Source organism: Cynocephalus volans, chromosome 3 (assembly GCF_027409185.1).
Source record: "Cynocephalus volans isolate mCynVol1 chromosome 3, mCynVol1.pri, whole genome shotgun sequence".
In the NCBI taxonomy this organism is placed as follows: domain Eukaryota; kingdom Metazoa; phylum Chordata; class Mammalia; order Dermoptera; family Cynocephalidae; genus Cynocephalus; species Cynocephalus volans.
Window position 1 is genome coordinate 11,906,437 of NC_084462.1, and position 22,487 is coordinate 11,928,923.

Below are 22,487 nucleotides of genomic sequence, written 5' to 3' on the forward strand. Positions count from 1 at the left end.
TGTTATTTTTTTAACCACAATTAAAAACAAAATTTTTTAAAAACGAGTGCTTCCAAATGGGGGGAAAAAAACCCTAAATATCCCTAAATATAAGGAGTGTTAGATATATTAGGAATTGGGTACAAACAGGAGGGAAGTGTTACCTGTACATTATCCTCAAGGTCACACAAGGCATTAAAAAAAAAAGTGAGAGGGGATTGCTCTATATTAAGGGAGAATGAAGAGATCAAACAATCCAATGCAACCTATGGACCATGTTTGGATTAAGATTTGGATGAACCAGCTGCAAAAGGACATCCTGAGACCACCAGGGAAGTCTGATTATGGCCTGAATTAAACCCTTTGTCTGAGATGATTTAAAAATTTTCCTTTTTACCTAGATTACTGTAGTTAAAAAAGGGAGGAGTCAATTGAAAAAAATGTAAGTAAGTAACAATTTATGTAGAATGTAGATTTCACAAAAATTGCAAAGGGAGAAATTAAATGCCTGAGAGTGATAAGGGCCTGCATACACCTTGACCTTAGGGAAAGAAGCAGATTTCAAGAGATAGTGATGAGGTAGAAACTACCATAAAAACATGACAGGGTTCCCTGGTGGTGAAGAGAGAGAAGTTAAGGAGGGTGTAGAAAGGAAGTAGTTTCCGAAAAGAATGGGAGCTAATTATTGAAAGGACAGGAGCCAACTTGAAAGAGCTCCCAATAGCCAGAGCTGGAACCATTTGAACAACAAAATAAATAACAGCATTGGATTACAACCCACAGAATAAATATCCATGAATCCATATTGGTATAAATAAGTTACTGAATAAATAAATGAGGACGACTCTTCCTCACAGGAGAATTCAAATCACAAAATGTAGACGGAATGAGGGAAATAAAAAAAATCACCATTATAACACCACAGAGTAATAATTGCTGTAGGTAGATCCAATTGATAGATGTTAGAATTTACTGGGCAAAAATTTGAGAAGAAACTGGATATATACATGAAGTCAAAGTTTCTCCTGCAAGATATCACTAATTACAAGGAAAAATAAATAGTAACTTTACAGTAGAGAAACCCAGCAGACACTCCTTTTAATAAAGGCATCAAGGTGAACATCGCAAACAATAAGACATATCAACATCATCTCTCCCGATCAGAACTAGAAACAAGGTTACAATGGGAAAATAGAGCCAGCCAATGAGAACTGTTTCATCAGGAACTTTGGAAGTGAAGAGAAGGAAAGGGATTGTGTAACTAGCACTCCTTTGGCTGGTGTGGGTTCTAAAAAGTCATTTGCTTTAAACTTCATTACTTTAGAGCCACACAGCATAGATCAACCTCAAAAATGGCTGGATGAGAAAAAGCAGGGCAGTGAATAACTATAGCAACAACCCATGCTTTCCAGGCACAGAATCAGGTTCTGGGACTCCAGGTCCAAGTGGTTACCATGTGTCGTTGTATTTGACCACCATTCAAGTCAGTGATGGGACTTCTAGCATTATAGCAATATGGTATGAAAGATATTTTTAGTGCAGTTCAGGGCTCATACCTTTAGAGAGTGAAGTATACGCAGCATAGAAATAGGATTTTAGGTGAACTTGGCTGTGCTGATGATGCCAGAACCCAAGAAAGCAGTAACACTGTTTTTAAACAGGTTTTTAAAAAGAGTGAAAAGAAAAAAAAAGAAAAGAAAAGAAAAGAAAAGAAAAAAGAAACCCCAAACCCTCAAGCAACTAGAAAAAAACACTACTTGATCAGTAATAGCTTTACAGTCTATAAGAACAATTACAGGAAAGTGTTTAGCGGAAATATATTTCCCTGAATTAATGTCTTTAAAAAAGTCATTGTCTAATCCTAAACCCTGAGAGAAAAGGCTATCAGAACTTCACCAGAAGAAAGCTTTCTGAGCCCCTGATGCTACAGGTGTCCTCATCTGATTTACTGTGAAACAGTGTTGGGACTGCTAAATAGAAAGATGGCTGCAGTCAGCATAGCACCATACCTTTTCTTCAGAGAGGATACTGCAGGAGAAAAAAAAAAACAAACCTGGGTTCAAATCTGTTCCATCACTTACAACCTTGGTCAAATCAACTGACAACTTGGAGTTTCAAGTCTGCTTTATCTAGAAAATGGAATAAATATCTGCACTAGGTACTTTGCAGTGTTCCTTGAAGGATTAAGTAAAATAATATATATAACAATGTTTTGTAAACTATGATGTGCCATGTAAATATATTGCCGATTACATCAGCTTTTCAGATGAATCAGTCTAGGCACTCCTCAAAAATCTTTTTACCATGCATTGTGCCGATAGAACGGGTGAATATATTGTATGTAAACTCTTCTATAGAAACTCAGGCCACAGATTGCCAGTCTGAAGACCAACGGCCAGTTAGAAGTTTTTTCATTGGGATGTCAAAATCAAGGATCTTCACTCAACGAGTACCGCTGAAAAAGTGCAGTCTATTAGCTTCCTGTGCAACAAAAATATTCTTCGTAAGCTTTTTGCCTGTGTGACTACTGACACACACGCTGAAACCCTTCTTGCAAAGAGGTTGTCCTATTCCCTTGCAGCCATTCACGATTTTTTGACCACACCATAATTAATATTCAAGTTGTTAATAAGGTGTGAAGGTTGGTGCAAGGCCTTCTCAAAGTCAGAACACTCTCTCTCTAGGACGAAGCCAAGGATGTTGAGAAAAGTATGTTCTCTGACTGAAGGTTTCTCAACAGTCATTGCACTCAACGGGTTTCTCTTGAGCATGGAGTTGATAATGTTGAGTGAGGTCTGAGGGTAGGCTGAAACATTTCCCACACAGCTGACACTGGTAAGGCCTCTCTTGAGCATGAATCCAATAATGCTGACTGAGACGTGACCTCTGACTGAAGGTTTTGCCACAGTCGCAACACTGGCAGGCTCTCTCTCCAACATAGTCATGTTTCCACCGATAGCTAATTTAATATGTCTTGTTGCAGGGCAACCTAGGGGGAAGGGCTCTTGCTGCCTGATGGTCTTTGAGATGTTGAAAAGAATGCACATCCTGGATAAAGGCTTTGCCATAGTGAAAACATTCATAGCAGTCCTCCTGACTATAAATTCTTACACGCCCACAGAGAATTGCACGCTGGATGAAAGACTTTCCACCTTCGTTGCATCCAGAGAGCTTCTCACCAGAATAAGTGCTCCGATATCTCGGGAGGTATGGCATGAGATAGAAGATTTCACTATATTGTTTACATTTGAAGTGTTTCTTCCCAGTATGGATCTGCTCATGTCTCCCAAGGGCCGTTTTGGTGCTAAAGGTTCTTTTGCAAAATTTGCATCTGTTGTGTTTGGTATCTTGGAGAAGAGGCTCATTGTGTACTGGCTGAGGACTGGTATATATTCCAGGAGTAATACACTCTTGGGATCTTTTCCTAGAGGACTTTCTGGTTGCTCAGTAAGATTAGAGCTTTCCTCAAATTCATCACTACCACAACTTCTTTCCTAAGCAAGGGTCTTAGGGTCACTCATTGTTACAGGATGCAGAAGTTTCTCCTGGTTGCCCTGGTGTGATTCCGACAGGTCATCACAAAAAGATTTTCCTACAAAGATGTGTGAGAAGTTACCCACTGCCAGAGCCTCCAAACCTGCCCCCAAGGATGATTTTTCTATAGGTAGACTTTGTTCTGGAATTAGTTCTTTGGTTTCAGGTCTCTTCTCCCAATCTAGAAGAAATGTAAAGGTTCCTCTACTCTTTCTACTTGGACAGACACTCCATTATAGTAGAAACAGAAGGGACCAAAGACAATGGAACAGGTCTAATGGAGATTTGAGAGTTTTGTGGGAACCTAAGGAGAAAGTGGGAAAAGGATGGAAAGGACAGTAAGCAAGAAAGGGTGAGGAAGAGGCAGAAAAGGGACCATGGAGGACTTCATATTGACAGAGATTCCATAGACAGTAGAATGAGGAGGAAACCAGAGAAAGAACTGAGATTGGGGTTTGTCAGCATTTTCCAAACCATGCTTTGTAGATCTCTAATATTCTGAAAAACTAATAGCTGTGACCCTAAAACGGGTTCCACTGTCAAGTTAATTTGAGAAATACTGTATGATACAAGTTAAGCAGGTTTCATTCCTGTAGGACTCTTCAGAACTTTAATATGCACCTCAAATCTGAAAGAGCGAAGGTACAGAATGTGGCATCTCTCAACCAGATTTTACCACAGAAACTTTAAAAACAACACACACAAAAAAAGAAAGAAACACCTATGACCATGAGTCTTCAGGACCACTGAGGAAACACCAGAATAAACACTGGTCAACAACCTCCTTGCTCAGAATAAAGCAAAAGGATTCTAACTCTCCTCTTGGCTCCCAATCTCTGGTTTTACCCCAATCTACAAAGCCGACCAACTAATTCCTTTCAATGCAACATTTATTAAATGCCTATTTTGTGCAAGGCATTACCCAACCCAGATGGTTGTCAGAAATCTGGAAAAAAGTACTCTAATCAATATGTGATGATAAAATCAGAGTAATGAGCATACCCATCAACGCAAAACTTTATAATTTATTTGTGATGGGAGTACTTGAGCTCTTCTTTTCTGGTCATTTGAAACCATACAATAAATTATTAATTATAGACTCCTAGCACTACTGTAGACCTCTAAAACTTTTATTTTTCCCATACAGCTGTAGTTTTGTATTTGTTAACCAACTTCTTCCTATCTCCCGCACCCTTCCCAGCTCTAGTAACCACAATTCTACTCTCTTCTTCTATGAGCTCAACATTTTTTAGCTCCCACATATGAGTGAGAAAATGTGATTTTTATCTGTCTGTGCCTGAATTATTTCACTTAACATAATGTCCAACAGGCTCTGACAGACGACTGGATAAGGAAAATGTGTAACATATACACAATGGAATACGACTCTGCCATAAAAAAAATGAAATTCTGCTATTTGCAGCAACATGAACTTGAAGAAAATTATGTTAAGTGAAATAAGCCAGGCATAGAAAGAGAAATACCACATGTCCTCACTCATAAATGGGAGTTTAAAAAAATAAACAAATAAATAAATAAAAGAAAGAAAGAAAGATAAAACAATCACAGTAATACACAGAGCTTTCAAAAGGAGAAAACAGAACTGAGGCTACCAGAGGTGGGAAAGGGGGAGGGAGAGGGGGGTTAACAAGAAATTGGTAAACTGCCACAAAAAATGATTACATTCTGTAATGCTGAATATACTAATTATCCTGATTTAAGCATCACATATTGCAGACAAGAAATGACATTCAATGCTACACCCCACAGATATATAAAATCAATTACACTTCAATAAAAGAAATGTCTTACAGGCTCATCCACGTTGCCACAAATGACAGGATTTCATTCTTTTTTATGGCTGGATATGTACAATTATTACATGTCAATTAAAAAATAAAATAAGGATCTCCTCTCCTGACTCTGGGAGAAGAGACATAGTCTCTCTTGACTAGAGGTTTTCTGGAGAGCATAAAAATTCAGGATTATTTTCAAAAAGCTATTTAAAAGTACATAAAGTTGCGATTTTACAGGCAACAGCTTTGAAGTGTGGAGCAGGAAAAGAACTGTTTCTTAGCTGCAAAAGCGAGTCTCGAAACAGGGAACACGGCGCCAGGCCTGCTGTGGATGCAGCCAGGATCCCGGAGGCCGGGGCCGCGCTGAAGGCGGCCAGCTGCCCTATTCAGGATTCGAGGTTTCAGGCCGGCATTAAAGAAGATTCCTGGGAGCGCCCGAGCCGCGCCGCGACTGAACAGCCTGAGGCGGCAGCAGCCGAGAACTGGGAAAGGCGACAAACCAGAGACAGAGAGTGAGCACCCGACCTGGCACAGCACTGTGAGTGTCCCCTGGCACAGCTCTGTTCGGGAGGTGGATGCCCACGCGGCTCCCGCCTGCACCACCAGGCCACTCACCGCAAGGTGCTGCCTCCATTTTCCCAGGTGCGGGCAGCTCCGCCCTGCTCGGCCATCACTGAGCCCTCCCACTTGCGGGCCTGGCGCCAGGCTTTCCGGAGCCTGCGGACCGGCCTTCGCTCCCACTCCCTCGGTGGTTCTCTGGCGGGGCTGGTGGCGGAGGGCGTCCTGGGCCAGTGTCGGGAGGGCAAGGAAGTACAGGCGGGCCGACTGTCACTCCACCATACCCTGGACTCCGGCCCCAGGTAAACTCCCTGTTACTGGGAGGCAGATACCATCTCTGCGGCCACCAGTTTGGAAAAAAGCCTAACGAATTTCTGGTTGGGAATAGTGTGGTAGGAGAGTTCCCAGGTCCGCTTGAACCTGCTGGAGACCAGGCTGCAGGTGGGCGCTAGACTCGGTTTATACTGGGGGGATACAAAGGTGAACAAGACCCGAGAAAGATCTACATAGTGCTACAAAGGCACCCAGAAAGACCGGTCGTCTGTGCCCAGCAGAAACCTGGTAGACTTCCTGGGCGAGGCGGTGCCGAGCAGGGTCTTGAAGGCCCAGCTGATAGAGGAGGGGTGCAGAAGACACCCCCCAGCCCAGCACAGTGCGCACAGAGTGGGGAGACATGCGGCCAGGGAGGCGGAGACTCGAAAAAAACCACACACCCGGTGGGGTCGCTATTGCAAGATCTAACAGCCTGGGCCAGAGCACATGGAACAGGGAGAAGTCCTGCACAGGAAGTGAAAGCTCAACAGAGATCACACACCCTGTGGTACGTGATCCACCAGCCCAGCAGAGTCCAAGCTGACCAGAAAGGTGGCTCCCCGGAGAAGCCCAAGACCCGAGGCAACCACACACAAGGGACTAGAGGCCAACTGAGCAGTCACGGAGGGAGCCATACGAAATTGGCAACCACAGCAACACCCTAGTTAGTCATTAGTCTCAAAACGGTGGACTGTGAAACCCCCGGCCACAATGAATAAACACCAAAAAAAAGATACCAGAAATACAAAAAAATCAAGAAAGTACACCACCAAAAGTTAATAAATCTCATACTCTAGATCCTATAGAACAAGAAGCCCTTGAAATAACTGACAAGGAATTTCGAGTGATAATTCTAAGGAAACTGAATGAGATACAAGAAAACTCAGCTAGACATCATGATGAAATGAGGAAAAGTATACAGGATCTGAAAGAGGAAATGTACAAGGAAATCAATGACCTGAAAAAAAATGTAGCAGAACTTGCTGAACTGAAGAAGTTATTCAACGAAATAAAAAACACAACGGAGAGTTTAACCAGCAGGCTTGTCGAAGTTGAAGAGAGAACCTCTGAACTTGAAGATGGGCTGTTTGAAATAACACAAGCAGACAAAAAGAAAGAAAAAAGAATCAAGGACATTGAAGAAAATCTGAGAGAGATATCAGACAACCTTAAGCGATCAAATAACCGAGTCATGGGTATTCCAGAAGGGGAGGAAAATGGAGATTCCATTGAAAACATATTCAACAAAATAGTGGCAGAAAACTTCCCAGGTATAGGAAAAACCACAGATCTTCAGATCCAGGAAGCTCAACGATCTCCAAATGTATTCAACCCAAAAAGACCTTCTGCAAGACATGTCATAGTCAAATTGGCAAAACTCAGAGACAAAGAGAGAATCTTAAAAGCTGCAAGAGAGAAGCGTCAAATCACCTATAAGGGAGCCCCAATCAGGTTAACATCAGACTTTTCATCACCAACCCTAAAAGCTAGAAAGGAATGGGATGATATTTTCAAAATACTAAAAGACAAAGATTGCCAGCCAAGAATACTCTACCCTGCAAGGCTATCCTTCCGAAATGAGGGGCAAATAGTATATTTCTCAGACAAACAAAAACTGCGGGAGTTCACTACCACAAGACCACCCTTACAAGAAATTCTCAAGGGAGTACTGGGTTTGGTTCCTGAAAAATAACTACCACTGCCATAAAAACCCAAGAAAAATCTAAACCCGCTAGTATAATAAAAATGGCATTCATGAAGAGAAAACAAGCTAACAAAAACACTATCTACAACCTACGGAACCAACAAACACAGAAAACAAACAGTAAATCAGAAAGCAAGGAACAAAAGACACTTAAGACAACCAAACAACCAATAAAATGCTAGGAATAAATCAACACCTTTCAATAACAACTCTTAATGTAAAAGGCTTAAATTCCCCAATTAAAAGACACAGACTGGCTGACTGGATCAAAAAGCAGGACCCAACTATATGCTGCCTACAAGAGACCCACCTCACACATAAAGATTCACACAGACTAAGAGTGAAAGGATGGAAAAAGATTTACCATGCAAACAGAAAAGAAAAACGAGCTGGAGTAGCTATTCTTATATCTGATAAAATAGACTTTAAACTAAAAACCATAAAAAGAGACAATGAGGGACACTACTTAATGATAAAAGGACTGATCCATCAAGAAGACATAACAATCATAAATATGTATGCACTCAATGTTGGAGCAGCCAGATTTATAAAACAAACTCTATTAGACCTAAAGAAGGAAATAGACACTAATACCATAACAGCAGGGGACCTGAACACCCCACTGTCAATATTAGACAGATCATCTAGGCAAAGAATCAGTAGAGAAACACAAGATCTAAACAAGACTCTAGACCAATTGGAATTGGCAGATATCTACAGAACATTCCACCCAACAACCTCAGAATATTCATTCTTCTCATCAGCACATGGATCATTCTCCAGGATAGATCACATATTAGGTCACAAATCAAGTCTCAATAAATTCAAAAAAATTCGAATTATCCCATGTATCTTCTCAGACCACAATGGATTAAAACTAGAAATTAACAACAAACGAACCTCTGGAAATTATACAAACACATGGAAATTAAACAGCATTCTACTTAATGACATATGGGTCCAAGAAGAAATCAAGCAGGAAATCAAAAAATTTATTGAAACTAATGAAAACAATGATACATCATACCAAAACCTGTGGGATACTGCAAAAGCAGTATTGAGGGGAAAATTTATTGCATTAAATGCTCACTTCAGAAGAATAGAAAGATGGCAAGTGAACAAACTAACACTTCACCTTAAAGAACTAGAAAAACAAGAACAATCCAAACCTAAAGTTAGCAGACGGAAAGAAATCATTAAGATCAGAGCAGAACTGAATGAAATTGAAAACCAAAAAACAATTCAAAAGATCAACGAATCAAAAAGTTGGTTTTTTGAAAAGATAAATAAAATTGACAAACCATTAGCATGGCTAACAAAAAAAAGAAGAGAGAAGACTCAAATAACAAAAATTAGAAATGAAAAAGGCGATATTACAACTGATTCATCTGAAATACAAGGAATCATTCGAGACTACTATAAACAACTATACGCCAACAAATTTGAAAATCTGGAGGAAATGGATAAATTTCTGGACACACACAAGCTCCCAAAACTGAACCATGAAGACGTAGAAAATTTGAACAGACCAATAACAATAAAGGAGATAGAAGCTGTTATCAGAAGGCTCCCAACAAAGAAAAGCCCAGGACCAGATGGATTCACAGCACAATTTTACCAAACATTCAAACAGGAATTGACACCGATTCTTTACAAACTATTCCAAAAGATGGAAACGGACGCAAATCTCCCAAACTCATTCTATGAAGCAAACATCATCCTGATACCAAAACCAGGTAAAGATATAACCAAAAAAGAAAACTACAGGCAGATATCCTTGATGAATATAGATGCAAAAATCCTCACTAAATTACTAGCAAACAGAATACAGCAACACATACGTAAAATTATTTATCACGATCAAGTGGGATTCATCCCAGGGATGCAAGGTTGGTTCAACATACGCAAATCAATAAATGTGATACACCATATTAATAAACTCAAACACAAGGACCATATGATCATCTCTACAGATGCTGAAAAAGCATTTGATAAAGTTCAGCACTCATTCATGACAAAGACCCTCTATAAGTTAGGTATAGAGGGAAAGTATCTCAACATAATTAAAGCCATATATGCCAAACCCACAGCCAATATCATCCTGAATGGGGAAAAGCTGAAAGCTTTTCCTTTAAGAACAGGAACTAGACAAGGATGCCCACTCTCACCACTCCTATTCAACATAGTGTTGGAAGTACTAGCCAGAGCAATCAGAGAAGAGAAGGAAATAAAGGGCATCCAGATTGGAAAAGATGAAGTCAAACTGTCCCTGTTTGCAGATGACATGATCCTATATATCGAACAGCCTAAAACCTCTACAAAAAAACTGTTGGAATTGATAAATGATTTCAGCACAGTAGCAGGATACAAAATCAACACACAAAAATCAGTAGCATTTCTTTTCTCCAGTAGTGAACATGCAGAAGGAGAAATCAAGAAAGCCTGCCCATTTACAATAGCCACCAAAAAAATAAAATACTTAGGAATTGAGTTAACCAAGGAGGTGAAAAATCTCTATAATGAGAACTACAAACCACTGCTGAGAGAAATTAGAGAGGATACAAGAAGATGGAAAGATATCCCATGCTCTTGGATTGGAAGAATCAACATAGTGAAAATGTCCATACTACCCAAAGTGATATACAAATTCAAAGCATTCCCCATCAAAATTCCAAAGACATTTTTCTCAGAAATGGAAAAAACTATCCAGACATTTATATGGAACAATAAAAGACCACGCATAGCCAAAGCAATGCTGAGCAAAAAAAATAAAGCTGGAGGCATAACACTACCTGACTTTAAGCTATACTACAAAGCTATAATAACCAAAACAGTATGGTACTGGCATAAAAACAGACACACTGACCAATGGAATAGAATAGAGAATCCAGAAATCAACCCACACACTTACTGTCAGCTGATCTTTGACAAAGGCACCAAGCCTATTCAGTGGCGAAGGGACTGCCTCTTCAGCAAATGGTGCTGGGATAACTGGATATCCATATGCAGGAGAATGAAACTAGATCCATACCTCTCACCGTATACTAAAATCAACTCAAAATGGATTAAGGATTTAAATATACACCCTGAAACAATAAAATTTCTTAAAGAAAACATAGGAGAAACACTTCAGGAAATAGGACTGGGCACAGACTTCATGAATACGACCCCAAAAGCACGGGCAACCAAAGAAAAAATAAACAAATGGGATTATATCAAACTAAAAAGCTTCTGCACAGCAAAAGAAACAATTAAAAGAGTTAAAAGACAACCAACAGAGTGGGAGAAAATATTTGCAAAATATATATCTGACAAAGGATTAATATCCAGAATATATAAGGAACTCAAACAACTGTACAAGAAGAAAACAAGCAACCCAATTAAAAAATGGGCAAAAGAGCTAAGTAGGCATTTCTCTAAGGAAGATATACAAATGGCCAACAGACATATGAAAAAATGCTCAACATCACTCAGCATCCGGGAAATGCAAATCAAAACCACATTGAGATACCATCTAACCCCAGTTAGGATGGCTAAAATCCAAAAGACTATGAACGATAAATGCTGGCGAGGCTGCGGAGAAAAAGGAACTCTCATACATTGTTGGTGGGACTGCAAAATGGTGCAGCCTCTATGGAAAATGGTATGGCAGTTCCTCAAACAATTGCAGATAGATCTACCATACGACCCAGCTATCCCACTGTTGGGAATATACCCAGAGGAATGGAAATCATCAAGTCGAAGGTATACCTGTTTCCCAATGTTCATCACAGCCCTCTTTACAATAGCCAAGAGTTGGAACCAGCCCAAATGCCCATCATCGGATGAGTGGATACGGAAAATGTGGTACATCTACACAATGGAATACTACTCAGCTATAAAAACGAATGAAATACTGCCATTTGCAACAACATGGATGGACCTTGAGAGAATTATATTAAGTGAAACAAGTCAGGCACAGAAAGAGAAATACCACATGTTCTCACTTATTGGTGGGAGCTAAAAATTAATATATAAATTCACACACACACACACACACACACACACACAAACCGGGGGGGGGGGGGAAGATATAACAACCACAATTATTTGAAGTTGATACGACAAGCAAACAGAAAGGACATTGTTGGGGGGGAGGGGGGAGGGGGGAGGGGGAAGGGAGGGAGGTTTTGGTGATGGGGAGCAATAATCAGCCACAATGTATATCGACAAAATAAAATTTTTAAAAAAATAAAAATAAAAAAAAATAAAAAATTAAAAAATAAAAAATAAATAAAAGTAAAAAAAAAAAAAAGAAGTTTTTAAAATTAAATTAAAAAAAAATTTTTTTTAATTTTATACATTGTTAGTGGGAATGTAAATTAGTACAGCCATTATGGAGAACAGTATGGAGATTTCTCAAACAACTACAGATAGAACTACCATAGAATCCAGCAACCCCACTATGGGGTATATATCCAAAGGAATGGAAATCAGCAAGTTGAAAGGATACTTGCGTCGTGTTTATCACGGCTCTATTCTTCTAGCCAAGAGCTAGCGAAATGTCCTTCAACAGATGACTGGATAAAGAAAATGTGGTATGCATATATATATATATATATATATAAAATGGAATACCACTAAGCCATAAAAAAGAATGAAATTCTGCCATTTGCAGGATCATGGATATGCTTAGAGAAAATTATATTAAGTGAAATAAGCTTGGCATAGAGAGAGAAATACCACATGTCCTCACTCACATGGGAAAGTTAAAAAAGTTGATCTCAAAGAAGCAGAGAGTGGTTACTAGAGACCGATGGGGGGAAGAGAAAGGAGCTTATGGGGAGACGGTGGTCAATAGATATAAATTGTAGAGATAGGAAGAATGGGATCTAGTGGTCTGTAGCAATATAGGGAGACTACAGTCAACAACCAACTACTGTGTATCTTTGGATAGCTTACTGAGATGATGTTGAAGATTCCCAGTACAAAGAGGTGACAAATGTTTGAGGTGATATCATTGCACACAGTATGAATGTACCCAAATATAATATTGTCCTCCATAAAGATATTCAATTATCATGGGTCCGTTAAGAAAAATAAATTAAAAAGAGGGAAAAAAAAGAGAAAAATAGAGACTAAAATAGTGGTTACCAGAAGCAGGGAAAGGGAGAGGGAAGGGGGGGATGGGGGAAAGTTGGTAGACTGGTAAAAAGTTATGAAGTTACAGTTAGATAGGAAGAATAAGTTCTGGTGCTCTAGGGTGACAACAGCTAATAATATTGCATTGCATGTTTCAAGATAGCCAGAAAGGAGGATCTTGTAATGTTATAACCACAAAGAAGTGATAAATGTTTAGATGACAGATATGCTAACTATTCTGATTGGATTATTATGCAATATATGCATATACTGAAATAACAAACTGTATCCCATAAACATGTACAATGAAAAAAATAAATTAAAAAACCAAAAGAGAAAAGAAAGCACTAAGCAGAAAGGGCCCCTGAGGTAAGAGCACCTACCATTCTTCTCCCTGACCTGGTGGGCTTTGAGGCATGCTCCCTGACCAGCACCTCCCAGCCTCCCTCCCAACTAACTGGGCGGGGGTATTGTCTACCCTAATTCCAGTCTCCTTGGGCTTCCCCTTCACCACTCACCCTGACTTATCACTGTGTTACTGTCTTCCTCCATCACGCATGACTCCTCCTCTTCCAGGCGTAAGATGATGTCAGGTTTAGAGAACCGATGGCCTGTTGAAGAAGGAAGACTCATAACTTGGGGGTTCAGCAACTCTCAACCCTGGGTCCTAAGGACTTTGGGATAATAAGGAGAAAACTCTCATGCAAATAAAATGAAAGCTGCTCCCAAGACTGCAGAGTAGTGATTCTCAACGACTTTGCTCCCGAGGGGACATCTGGCAATGTCTGGAGATATCCTCGGTTGTCACAACTGTGGAAGAAGAGGCAGGTGGTCCTGGCATCCAGTGGGTGGAGGTAGAGCAGAGTTGCTCTGCTTAACATCCTGCAATGCACAGGACAGCCCACACGCAGAGAATGATCTGGCTCCATACATCAATAGTGTTGAGGTTGAAAAACTCTGCTACAGAGCAAAAACTGAAAAGGGGGCCTGAGGACAGTGTGCTGGGCTCTGTATTTCAGCATGAGAAATCTGATGTAGCCGCTCAAAAAGTGAACAACATTATGGTTCTTTTTCCTCCTGTGATAACCTCCATCCCCCCTTTGTCTTCAAATGCTGCTCCTCTCCCTCCCTCAGTTTCTTGTTTTCTAAACTTCAGTCATTTGCAGACCACATCACATTATTATGTGCTTGTTTACTATCTGTTTCTCCCCACTCAAATATAACATCCAGGAGAACAGGAATTCTCATCTCTTTTGTAACCCCTATGCCTATACCAGACCTGGCACATCATGAGTTCACTGACAAATTAATGAATGACCTTCATATTTTGGTTATACTTATGTGTCATTTATAGTAGTATTTAGTATTTAATATTTTTCATTAGATCACCTTTCTTTTTAACTTGAATACACTTATTTTATTAGGACCACGTTGCAACCAACTGAACTAAATGGCCATGGTGAATATGTTTATTTTAAATGAAAGCTTCATATCAGTTCTATAAATAAAAACCAATGTTGCTTGCAAGAAAAAAAAACTGAGGGTAATGCAATAATAAATACAATAGAAACTAACACTATTGAGTGCTAGCTAGGTTCTGTTGTCTATCTAATGCTCAGGGCTTGGAGTCTGCTCACTCTTTGCTAAAATGGAAGATCAGCAAGATGCACAGACAAGCTAATTACCAATCTGACACTTTCTACCTGATACAATCAAAAGGTCTGAAAGAAAACTAGAAGAGGAGCCTCTTCCTCACCCATTTACTGAAGGATTATTGCATGCTGTCCTTATACTGCCTAAAATAACCCTCCATTTAACCCACTGTACTCATTCCACACTTGGGAAGACAGTGTCCTGGGTGATGTATAAGATCTCTATTAACCCAAAACCTTCAGTGTTACAAGAAGCCAGGGGCTTACAAGAAGACCAAAATGCCTCCAGGTCACTGCATACAGGCTGAAAAGATAAAACTGATTTATTCCCTCTCTCAATACTCTTCCCTACATTTTAAGTCACAAAATGTGGTAACCTAGAGAAGAGTGTAAAGTATGTTGGGAAGGCACTTCCTTGTGGCTGATAAAAATCATAGCTAAAATTACACCTCCTTGTGCTTGGTTTGAAGTAAGGTATGTCCGTCTTCCAACTAGGTCTCTGACTTTATAAGAATAAGAAGACCAGGTTACTGCTATAGAAATAGTGTTTGTTTTTTATTCTATTTTTTCAGGAAATCTCAAAACCCCAAAAAAGCCACTGAAAAATCCTGCAACTGGCAACAAAAAGTTTTCAATTGTGAGGAGAGGTAAACAATTTTGCCTCTGGATATGAAGTGAGACTGGCAATCTCTAACTCCGAAACCTTGAATCCAGTAGAAGCCTTTGGACCTCCTAGAATTTTCAGCAATTCCATTGCACATTCAAAAAACATCATTTTGAGCCTCCTATTGTGCTAAGACCCGATAAAGCAAACCCCGTTGGTGTTAATAAAATAAGCATATTCAAATTAAAAAGAAAGGTGATCTAATGATCTAATGACTTTAAGAGAGCAGATTCTGGAATCAGATCACTGGGGTCAAATCTCGGCTTTAACTTTTCCATAACTCAGTTTCCTCATCTGTAAAATGGCAATAATAACAAAAACAACAATAAGAAGTATACTTCCCTCCATAGGACTAGACTAGTGGGAGAACTGAAAGAGTTAAAACATGTAGAACATTTAAATCAGTGCCTGACACAAATGAAGTGCTCAATAAATGTTAGCTATTTTATGAGGTTAACAGTGAGTTTAATATAAAATTGCCTCTGACATGGGTTGAGACTCATTGACATAATGAACCACGATTACTTATGAGAAGACACGAAAGAGTTGGGAACCGCTGCCATAGTGGGCAAAGAACAAGTTCCATGCAGAAAGCATACTTACCTACAGAGACCAGGTTCCTGTAGTTCTCCAGTGTCACCTCCCGGCAGAGGTTCCTCTGAACAGCACTAAGGTAGCTTAATTCCTCTGGGCTGAAGTCCACAACCAGATCCTTGAAGGTCACCAACTCCTAAAACAGCAGAAATGCTTCTAGATGATCAAAGTCCAAGAACCACTCCAGGGATGGGGGAAGGAGACTGATGAGAGAGCACTGAACATGAAACAGCCATTCAGACCTGCAGAAATCTTTCAAGTGTTCTAATCCAGAGGCCACAGGGGCCTAGCCTGGCACCTTTCTTTGTTTTATGGTCTGCCAGAAGTAGGAACATTTCTGAGACAATTCCTGCTGCTAATTACCACAGATTTGGGCTGGAAGGAAAAGATCCTTTTAAGCCACTTTGTAAAGAAAGAAAGCAAGAATGCAAACATTTAAAAAAGCTCAGCAGTATACTTCAGCCTCAGGCATCAAAGAGTTTGGTTCATGTCCTGGCTCTGGTTCTTATAAGCTTTGTGAGTTTAGGTAGGTTAAGCCTCAGTGTTTCATCTGTAAAACTCAAAAGAGCTGATAAATATGGAGAGATTTAATCTTCTTAAAAAACAGGAAAACAGAAATCAAAATGACAAAGTACCATTTTATATCCATTCAGCTGACAAAAATTAAGAATTCTGACAATACCAAAGGTTATATAGATCATGGATCCACAACATCTCTTATAAAATGCTAGGGGAAACGTAAATTGGTAAAGCACTTCAGAGCCAGAAATTTTATTCCTAGGTATATTTGTTCATGTATTCTTGGAGACCCATATGGGCTTGTTTGCACTGTCGATAATATCCAAAATCTGGAAACAACCCAAGCATCCTTTTACAGTAGAAGAGATAAATATGGCACAGTCATACCATGGAATATTCCAGCAATACAAATTAACAAACTACAGTTACAATACAACATTCTTGGTAATCTAAGGTTGAATTTAAAAGGCAGATACTAGAAGACTTCATAAGACTATGATACTAATTTTGTTAGTACACATCTTTTGTGTTGTAATGGAAATTTTCTAAAGCTTCTTATGCAGATCAGTGAACATCACATTAGACTAGAGGTCAGGTACTGGCTGCCCAGCTCCTACAGAGGGGTTTATTTTACTCACATGGGTTTTTTTTAACTCCTTTTATAAAATTAATATTACCTAATAACACCAAAAAGTTAGGAGATTTCATGTTACTATATGGATTTTTGGCTTCTCTTTTTGCAAAAAAAAAACCATAAGATCCAGGGACCTGGGTCCACATGCTCACATGGCACCATTAGCACAAGCTTAGTCACAGCTGCCCATTTATATGGGGTAGGCACTCACCAGTTTGCCGTAATCTACCCAGACCAATTCCTTATTTATTACCTCAGCAGTTCCCAGAAGCATCTTCACTTGGGATCCCTGACATAGACAAGGTAGGGACAGATGGCTACTCTCAGGAGCAGATGTTCTTGAACACTGTAAATCAACCTTTTTTCCTTCTCTCCCTACCAAGGAGCCTTTTTAGATAATTTTCTCTAATTACCATCCCCCAGTGATTTTTTTTTTTTTCTGGTTCCAAAGAAAGAACAGCACATTAACTTCATTATTGTCTTTTAGGTTTCTAAAATGTGATTTAACATGAACATTAAGGAGATTTTTGGAAAAAGAAAGAAAAAGAAAGAATGAAAAATTTACAACAGTATTATGTCCCTATAAGAGCTGCTATTGGTTGAGGACCTTTAGCAGGCCACATACTTTGTGTGGTTGGGAGGGATTATTTCCATTTGAACTATTTTCATTGTTGCAAAGTACCTTCCAGTCCTTGACCACATGGATATACTTTTTGGAATAATTATAAATTAGCATTGATCCACATACATACTTATTAGATGCTTCTCAAACTTTAAGTGCACACAAATCACCTGGGAATCTTGTTAAATGCAGATTCTGACTCGGTTGGGGTGGGACCAGAGATGCTGCATTTCTTGTTGTTTTTCTTTTAAATAACAGCTTTGTTACATCTCACATACCTATAATTCACCTATTTAAGGTATACAATTCATTGGTTTTTAGCATATTCACAGATTTGTTCAGTCATCACCCCCAATCAATTTCAGAACATTTTTTATCACCCCAAAAAGAAACTCTGTACCCTTTAAGTCACTCATTTCCCTCAAAAATTTCCCCAGGCCTAGGCAACCACTAATCTACTTTCTGTTTCTATAGATTTGCCTCTCCTGGACATTACACATAAACAGAATAATATACTACTCCCATGAAATTTTAATATTGCAGACTTACTATATATCTGTGTACGTACTGTATGCATATCTGTGCTTTACATGTAAAATGAATGATTTTTCATGCCTAAGAACACGTTTGTCCCCTTGGAGGCAATATCACCCCCAGTGAGAATGCATGTTCCAGAACATCACTTTCAAAGAAAAGTTCCTTTTCAATCGGTCTGTGACTCTTCAGTGCCACCTACATGGTTTCAAGCACATTCTTTTCTTTCTCAAATAGGGCCTAATGCAAGTAGGAATTCAGTAAACATTGGTGAACAAACAGATGATGGTACTACCAGTCCCATCTCTATAATCTTATATAAAACAAAAAAGCTTTATGTTTGGTGATTTCATTAAAATATTCATTATTTGAAGGAAATACATGGCAGGACATTATATTTCATTTTTTAAAAAAATTCTAGGCTATCCTAGCCTGTCCATGCTTCCCAATGAACTCCACTGTCTCAAATTCGCAAATCTAAAAATTTAGTTGGAATGGGATGGCTAGAAAAACTTCAGCATGCCCAGTTAAATTTGAATTTCAGCTAAACAAAAAATGATTTTTAGAATAAGTATGTTCCAAATACTGTATAGGACATACTTATGCTAAAAATTTATTCATTGTTTATCTGAAACTCAAATTTTATTGGGTGATCTGTGTTTTTATTTGCTAAATCTTTCCAGCCTAAGTTGGGGTAATGGCACTGCAGGAGACAGCAGTAACTAAGGGATTAAGAATGTGCACTCTGAATTCAGGCTGCCTGAGTTCATACTCCAGACCTACCACTTAACAGCTATGTGAACTTCAGCAAGTTACTCAACCTTTCTGCCTGCATTCTTTCCTATATAAAAAGAGACAATAATAGCCCAAACAACATGAGGGTTGCTTTGAATAAAATGAAATACTAAAAAACAAACAAATAATTACTTCGAGAGATGAGAAAAGATGAAAAATATTAAATTTATAGTATATGGGATGCTGATGGTGCAACAGAGGGAAAAAAAGCAGGGAAGGGGGATACAAAGAGTCAGAAGAAAATTCTAGATAGTGTAGTCAGGGAAAAGGCTCAGTATGGTGATAGTTATAAAAAGACTTAACAGAAATGAGGATATGGATTTTATTAATAGGGAAGGTCCAGAAATCAGGAAGATAAGATCCCCAGATTTGAGAACCAAGTCAAAAGAAAGCCTAACTCACCTGGGACCTGGCTGATGGTAGGTTGTCTAACATCTTTGTGTTCTTCTTTTGGTGTTTTCTGGTGTTTCTCTTTTCTGTAAGGGCAGAGTCGTGAGAAGGAAAACCTAGAAGGGAGAGAGAAATAACCATGTAATTGAGTCCTGTCTGGCCGCACCGACAGATACAGTAAGTGACCAGCCACCCTCATATCAACCCATCCTGCCATAGGGAGGTAGCAGCAGTCCTGGACTTCCTATGGTAAAGAGAAAGACCATAGAAATCATTTCTCAACTCAATATACTAAGTTCCAAAAGAAAGTTCTGGTCATTTCCCAACTATAAATTCTTCGTTGACCCTTTACTGCCTTCCAAATAAAATGAAAGTTCCCTCTGTATCAGTGGTTTCCAGCTTTACTATCCAGTCAAAATTACCAGAGTAGTTCAGTTACTCAACTGTAAAATGGACATAATGATAATACCTATACCTGTAAGGGCTCTTGTGAGAATTAAACATTACATGTATAAGGCACACAGTAGGTAGTTTTTGAAATGGCAGCTCTTATTATTGAGCCTTTCCTACATCATTTTCACTTACTGATCTGGAAGATTAACACACCACCTTCCCTCCAGAAACCTGAGCCTTGAAGACCTTCCTTGTCTGTAATCTCTATTCCAAGTGCACCTTCCATTATTCTGTTAAAGAACAGCCCAGGGAGATCTATCTCCTTCCTCCTGAACTCCAGCTCCACCAATACTTCCAAGCCTTTGGCCAAGTTTTTAACTTCCCTGGGACAATACCCACTATGTCCACCTGAGGCAGTATAACACCATGATTAAGAGTACAGGCTAGGTCTGAATCCTGACAACCAATTATGAATTGTGGAACCAAGGGGACAAGTTACTCAAACTCTTTGTGTCTGTCTCCTGGTGTATAAAATGAAGGTAATACCTATTTCACAGAGCTGTTAATAGAAGTAAGTGAATTAATACATAAAAACACCTACAATAATACAACATGTTTACTATTAGCATTGTAAAAATTATTTTTAAAACTGCTGGTGCACAGAACTGTATTAATCATAATCCTCAGTTCATGATATGCTATCAGCATTAAGCCATGCATGGCCCTCACATTTATTTTAAATTAGTTTGTTTATATTTCTGGGTATAATTAAGACCTGAGAACTCACTATCCAACCCCAAAATTGGAACATTCCCAATAATTTACATTTATACCCATGTGCATTTTTCTTGTCCATGCTCCAATCTTCCCTCCAGAGATATCTCTCTCTCTGTCTCTACACACACACACACACACACACACACACACACACACACACACACACCAAATAACTTTGTTTTTAGTTAGGATTATTTTTATTAAAAGGACTATGAAGACTAAGTGGCTTTCTTCCCACATTCTTGAAATGCTCTCCTTAGTTCCTCTACAATAACTTGAATTTCCAAGAGACCAGTCACATTTTGGCAGAAGTTGAAATTTCAGGCCTTATATCTCCCACATTATGCCCTCTTGCATCTAAAATTTGGCCATTCATTTAACAAATCATTCTTATTCTTGAATGGAAAGACTAAATAATGTAAAGATCAATTTTCACCAAAATTACACTTAACATATTAATGCCATGAGCAATCCCAGGAGACTTTTTTGTGCACTGTGTATGTTGTTTTGCTTTATTTGTGTTGATAATAAAGTTTAGGCTGAATAAGAAATGTGGGAGGGAGGACAAAGCAGATATTCTCAGAGGAATAATAAATATTAAAAGCAAAAATCAAACCCAAAATTTCTCTCATCTCACATGACATCAGGCATATCAGACTGTGTGACAGTTAATTTTAGATGTCAACCTGACTAGATTAAGGAGTACCTAGAGAACTGATAAAGGATTACTTCTGGTGTATATGTGAGTGTGTTTCCAGAGAAGACTGGCATGTGAGTCAGTGAACTGAGTGGGGAAGATTTGCTCTCAACGTGGGCGTGCACCATCCATTTGGCTGGGGGCCCAGACAGAAAATAAAGAAAGGATTTCCTCTCTCTCCTAAAAATGGGATGCTCTCCTCCTCCTGCCTTTGGACATCAGAACTCCAGGCTCTGTGGCCTTTGGTCTCCACGATTTACACCAAGCTTCTGGACTTGAACTGAGTCATGCTACAGGTATCCCAGGGTCTCCAGTTTGTGGATAGCCTGTTGTGGGACTTCTCATCCTCCAGAATTGTGCAAGACAATTCCCCTAATAAATCCTCTTTCATATACATACCAGTTTATCTATTTATATCCTATTGGTTCTGTCTTTCTGGAGAACCCTGACTAACACAGACTGGATAAATAAAATTCATTCTTTCATTTATTCATTCAACAAATTTTTATTCAGCTCCTACTTACATGCCAGGCATACAGCAGATGTCCAATAAACGGAAACAGACAGTTGATTCCTTTCTATCTCACCTTTCTCCCCACATGCCTGGATCATGTTTGCAACCAGGTTTCCAGCCTCCTTGCTATTCTTGGGCTGTTTCAACCTCACCCATATCTGAACTTCCTCTGGCAGGGTGTTCAGAAACTGTTCCAGCACTAGTTGCTCCATCATCTGCTCCTTGGTATGGGTCTCTGGCTGCAGCCATTTCCAGCAGAGCTCGTGGATTTGGCTGACAGCCTGGGAAGGTCCGGTCCCTGACAGGTACTGAAAATTCCTAAACTCCTGATGAGAAACTTTCAGAGAACGGGGATGTTTTATGGGGTTGGTTTCTGGATTCTTTTCTAGATCAAGTAGACGAAAGAAGTAGGGATTCCTCAAGGTATCTGAAACCCCCGTTATGTGTTGCATCTTTACAACTTGGCCCTTTACAGGATGGAAGTACTCTCAAAGGCAGGCTGCTCCAGAACACACTGTTGTGGCAGATGGTGGGCAGAGATGAAAGGATACAGAAATCTCAGGACCTACAGAAATGACATAGAGAGACTTACAATTTGCCTGCCCAGTTAGGACTGCATAGTGGGGTAGAGGTGATCTGAAGCTAAGAGAATTAGCTCATCTCACACAAAGGACTAAATACACGTTGAGATTCTCTC

At 39.3% G+C, this 22,487-nt stretch overlaps 1 protein-coding gene across 1 annotated transcript; it reads right to left on the minus strand.

Annotated features, from left to right (window-relative positions):
* Nucleotides 1–2,712: 2,712 nt before the first annotated feature.
* On the minus strand, nucleotides 2,713–22,242 carry ZIM2 (zinc finger imprinted 2). The gene is given in 6 exon segments (XM_063089935.1): nucleotides 2,713–3,392; nucleotides 3,395–3,571; nucleotides 13,524–13,616; nucleotides 15,925–16,096; nucleotides 19,422–19,525; nucleotides 21,864–22,242. Coding segments are annotated over 6 exon segments (1,605 nt in total).
* Between the last annotated feature and the right edge of the window lie 245 nt (nucleotides 22,243–22,487).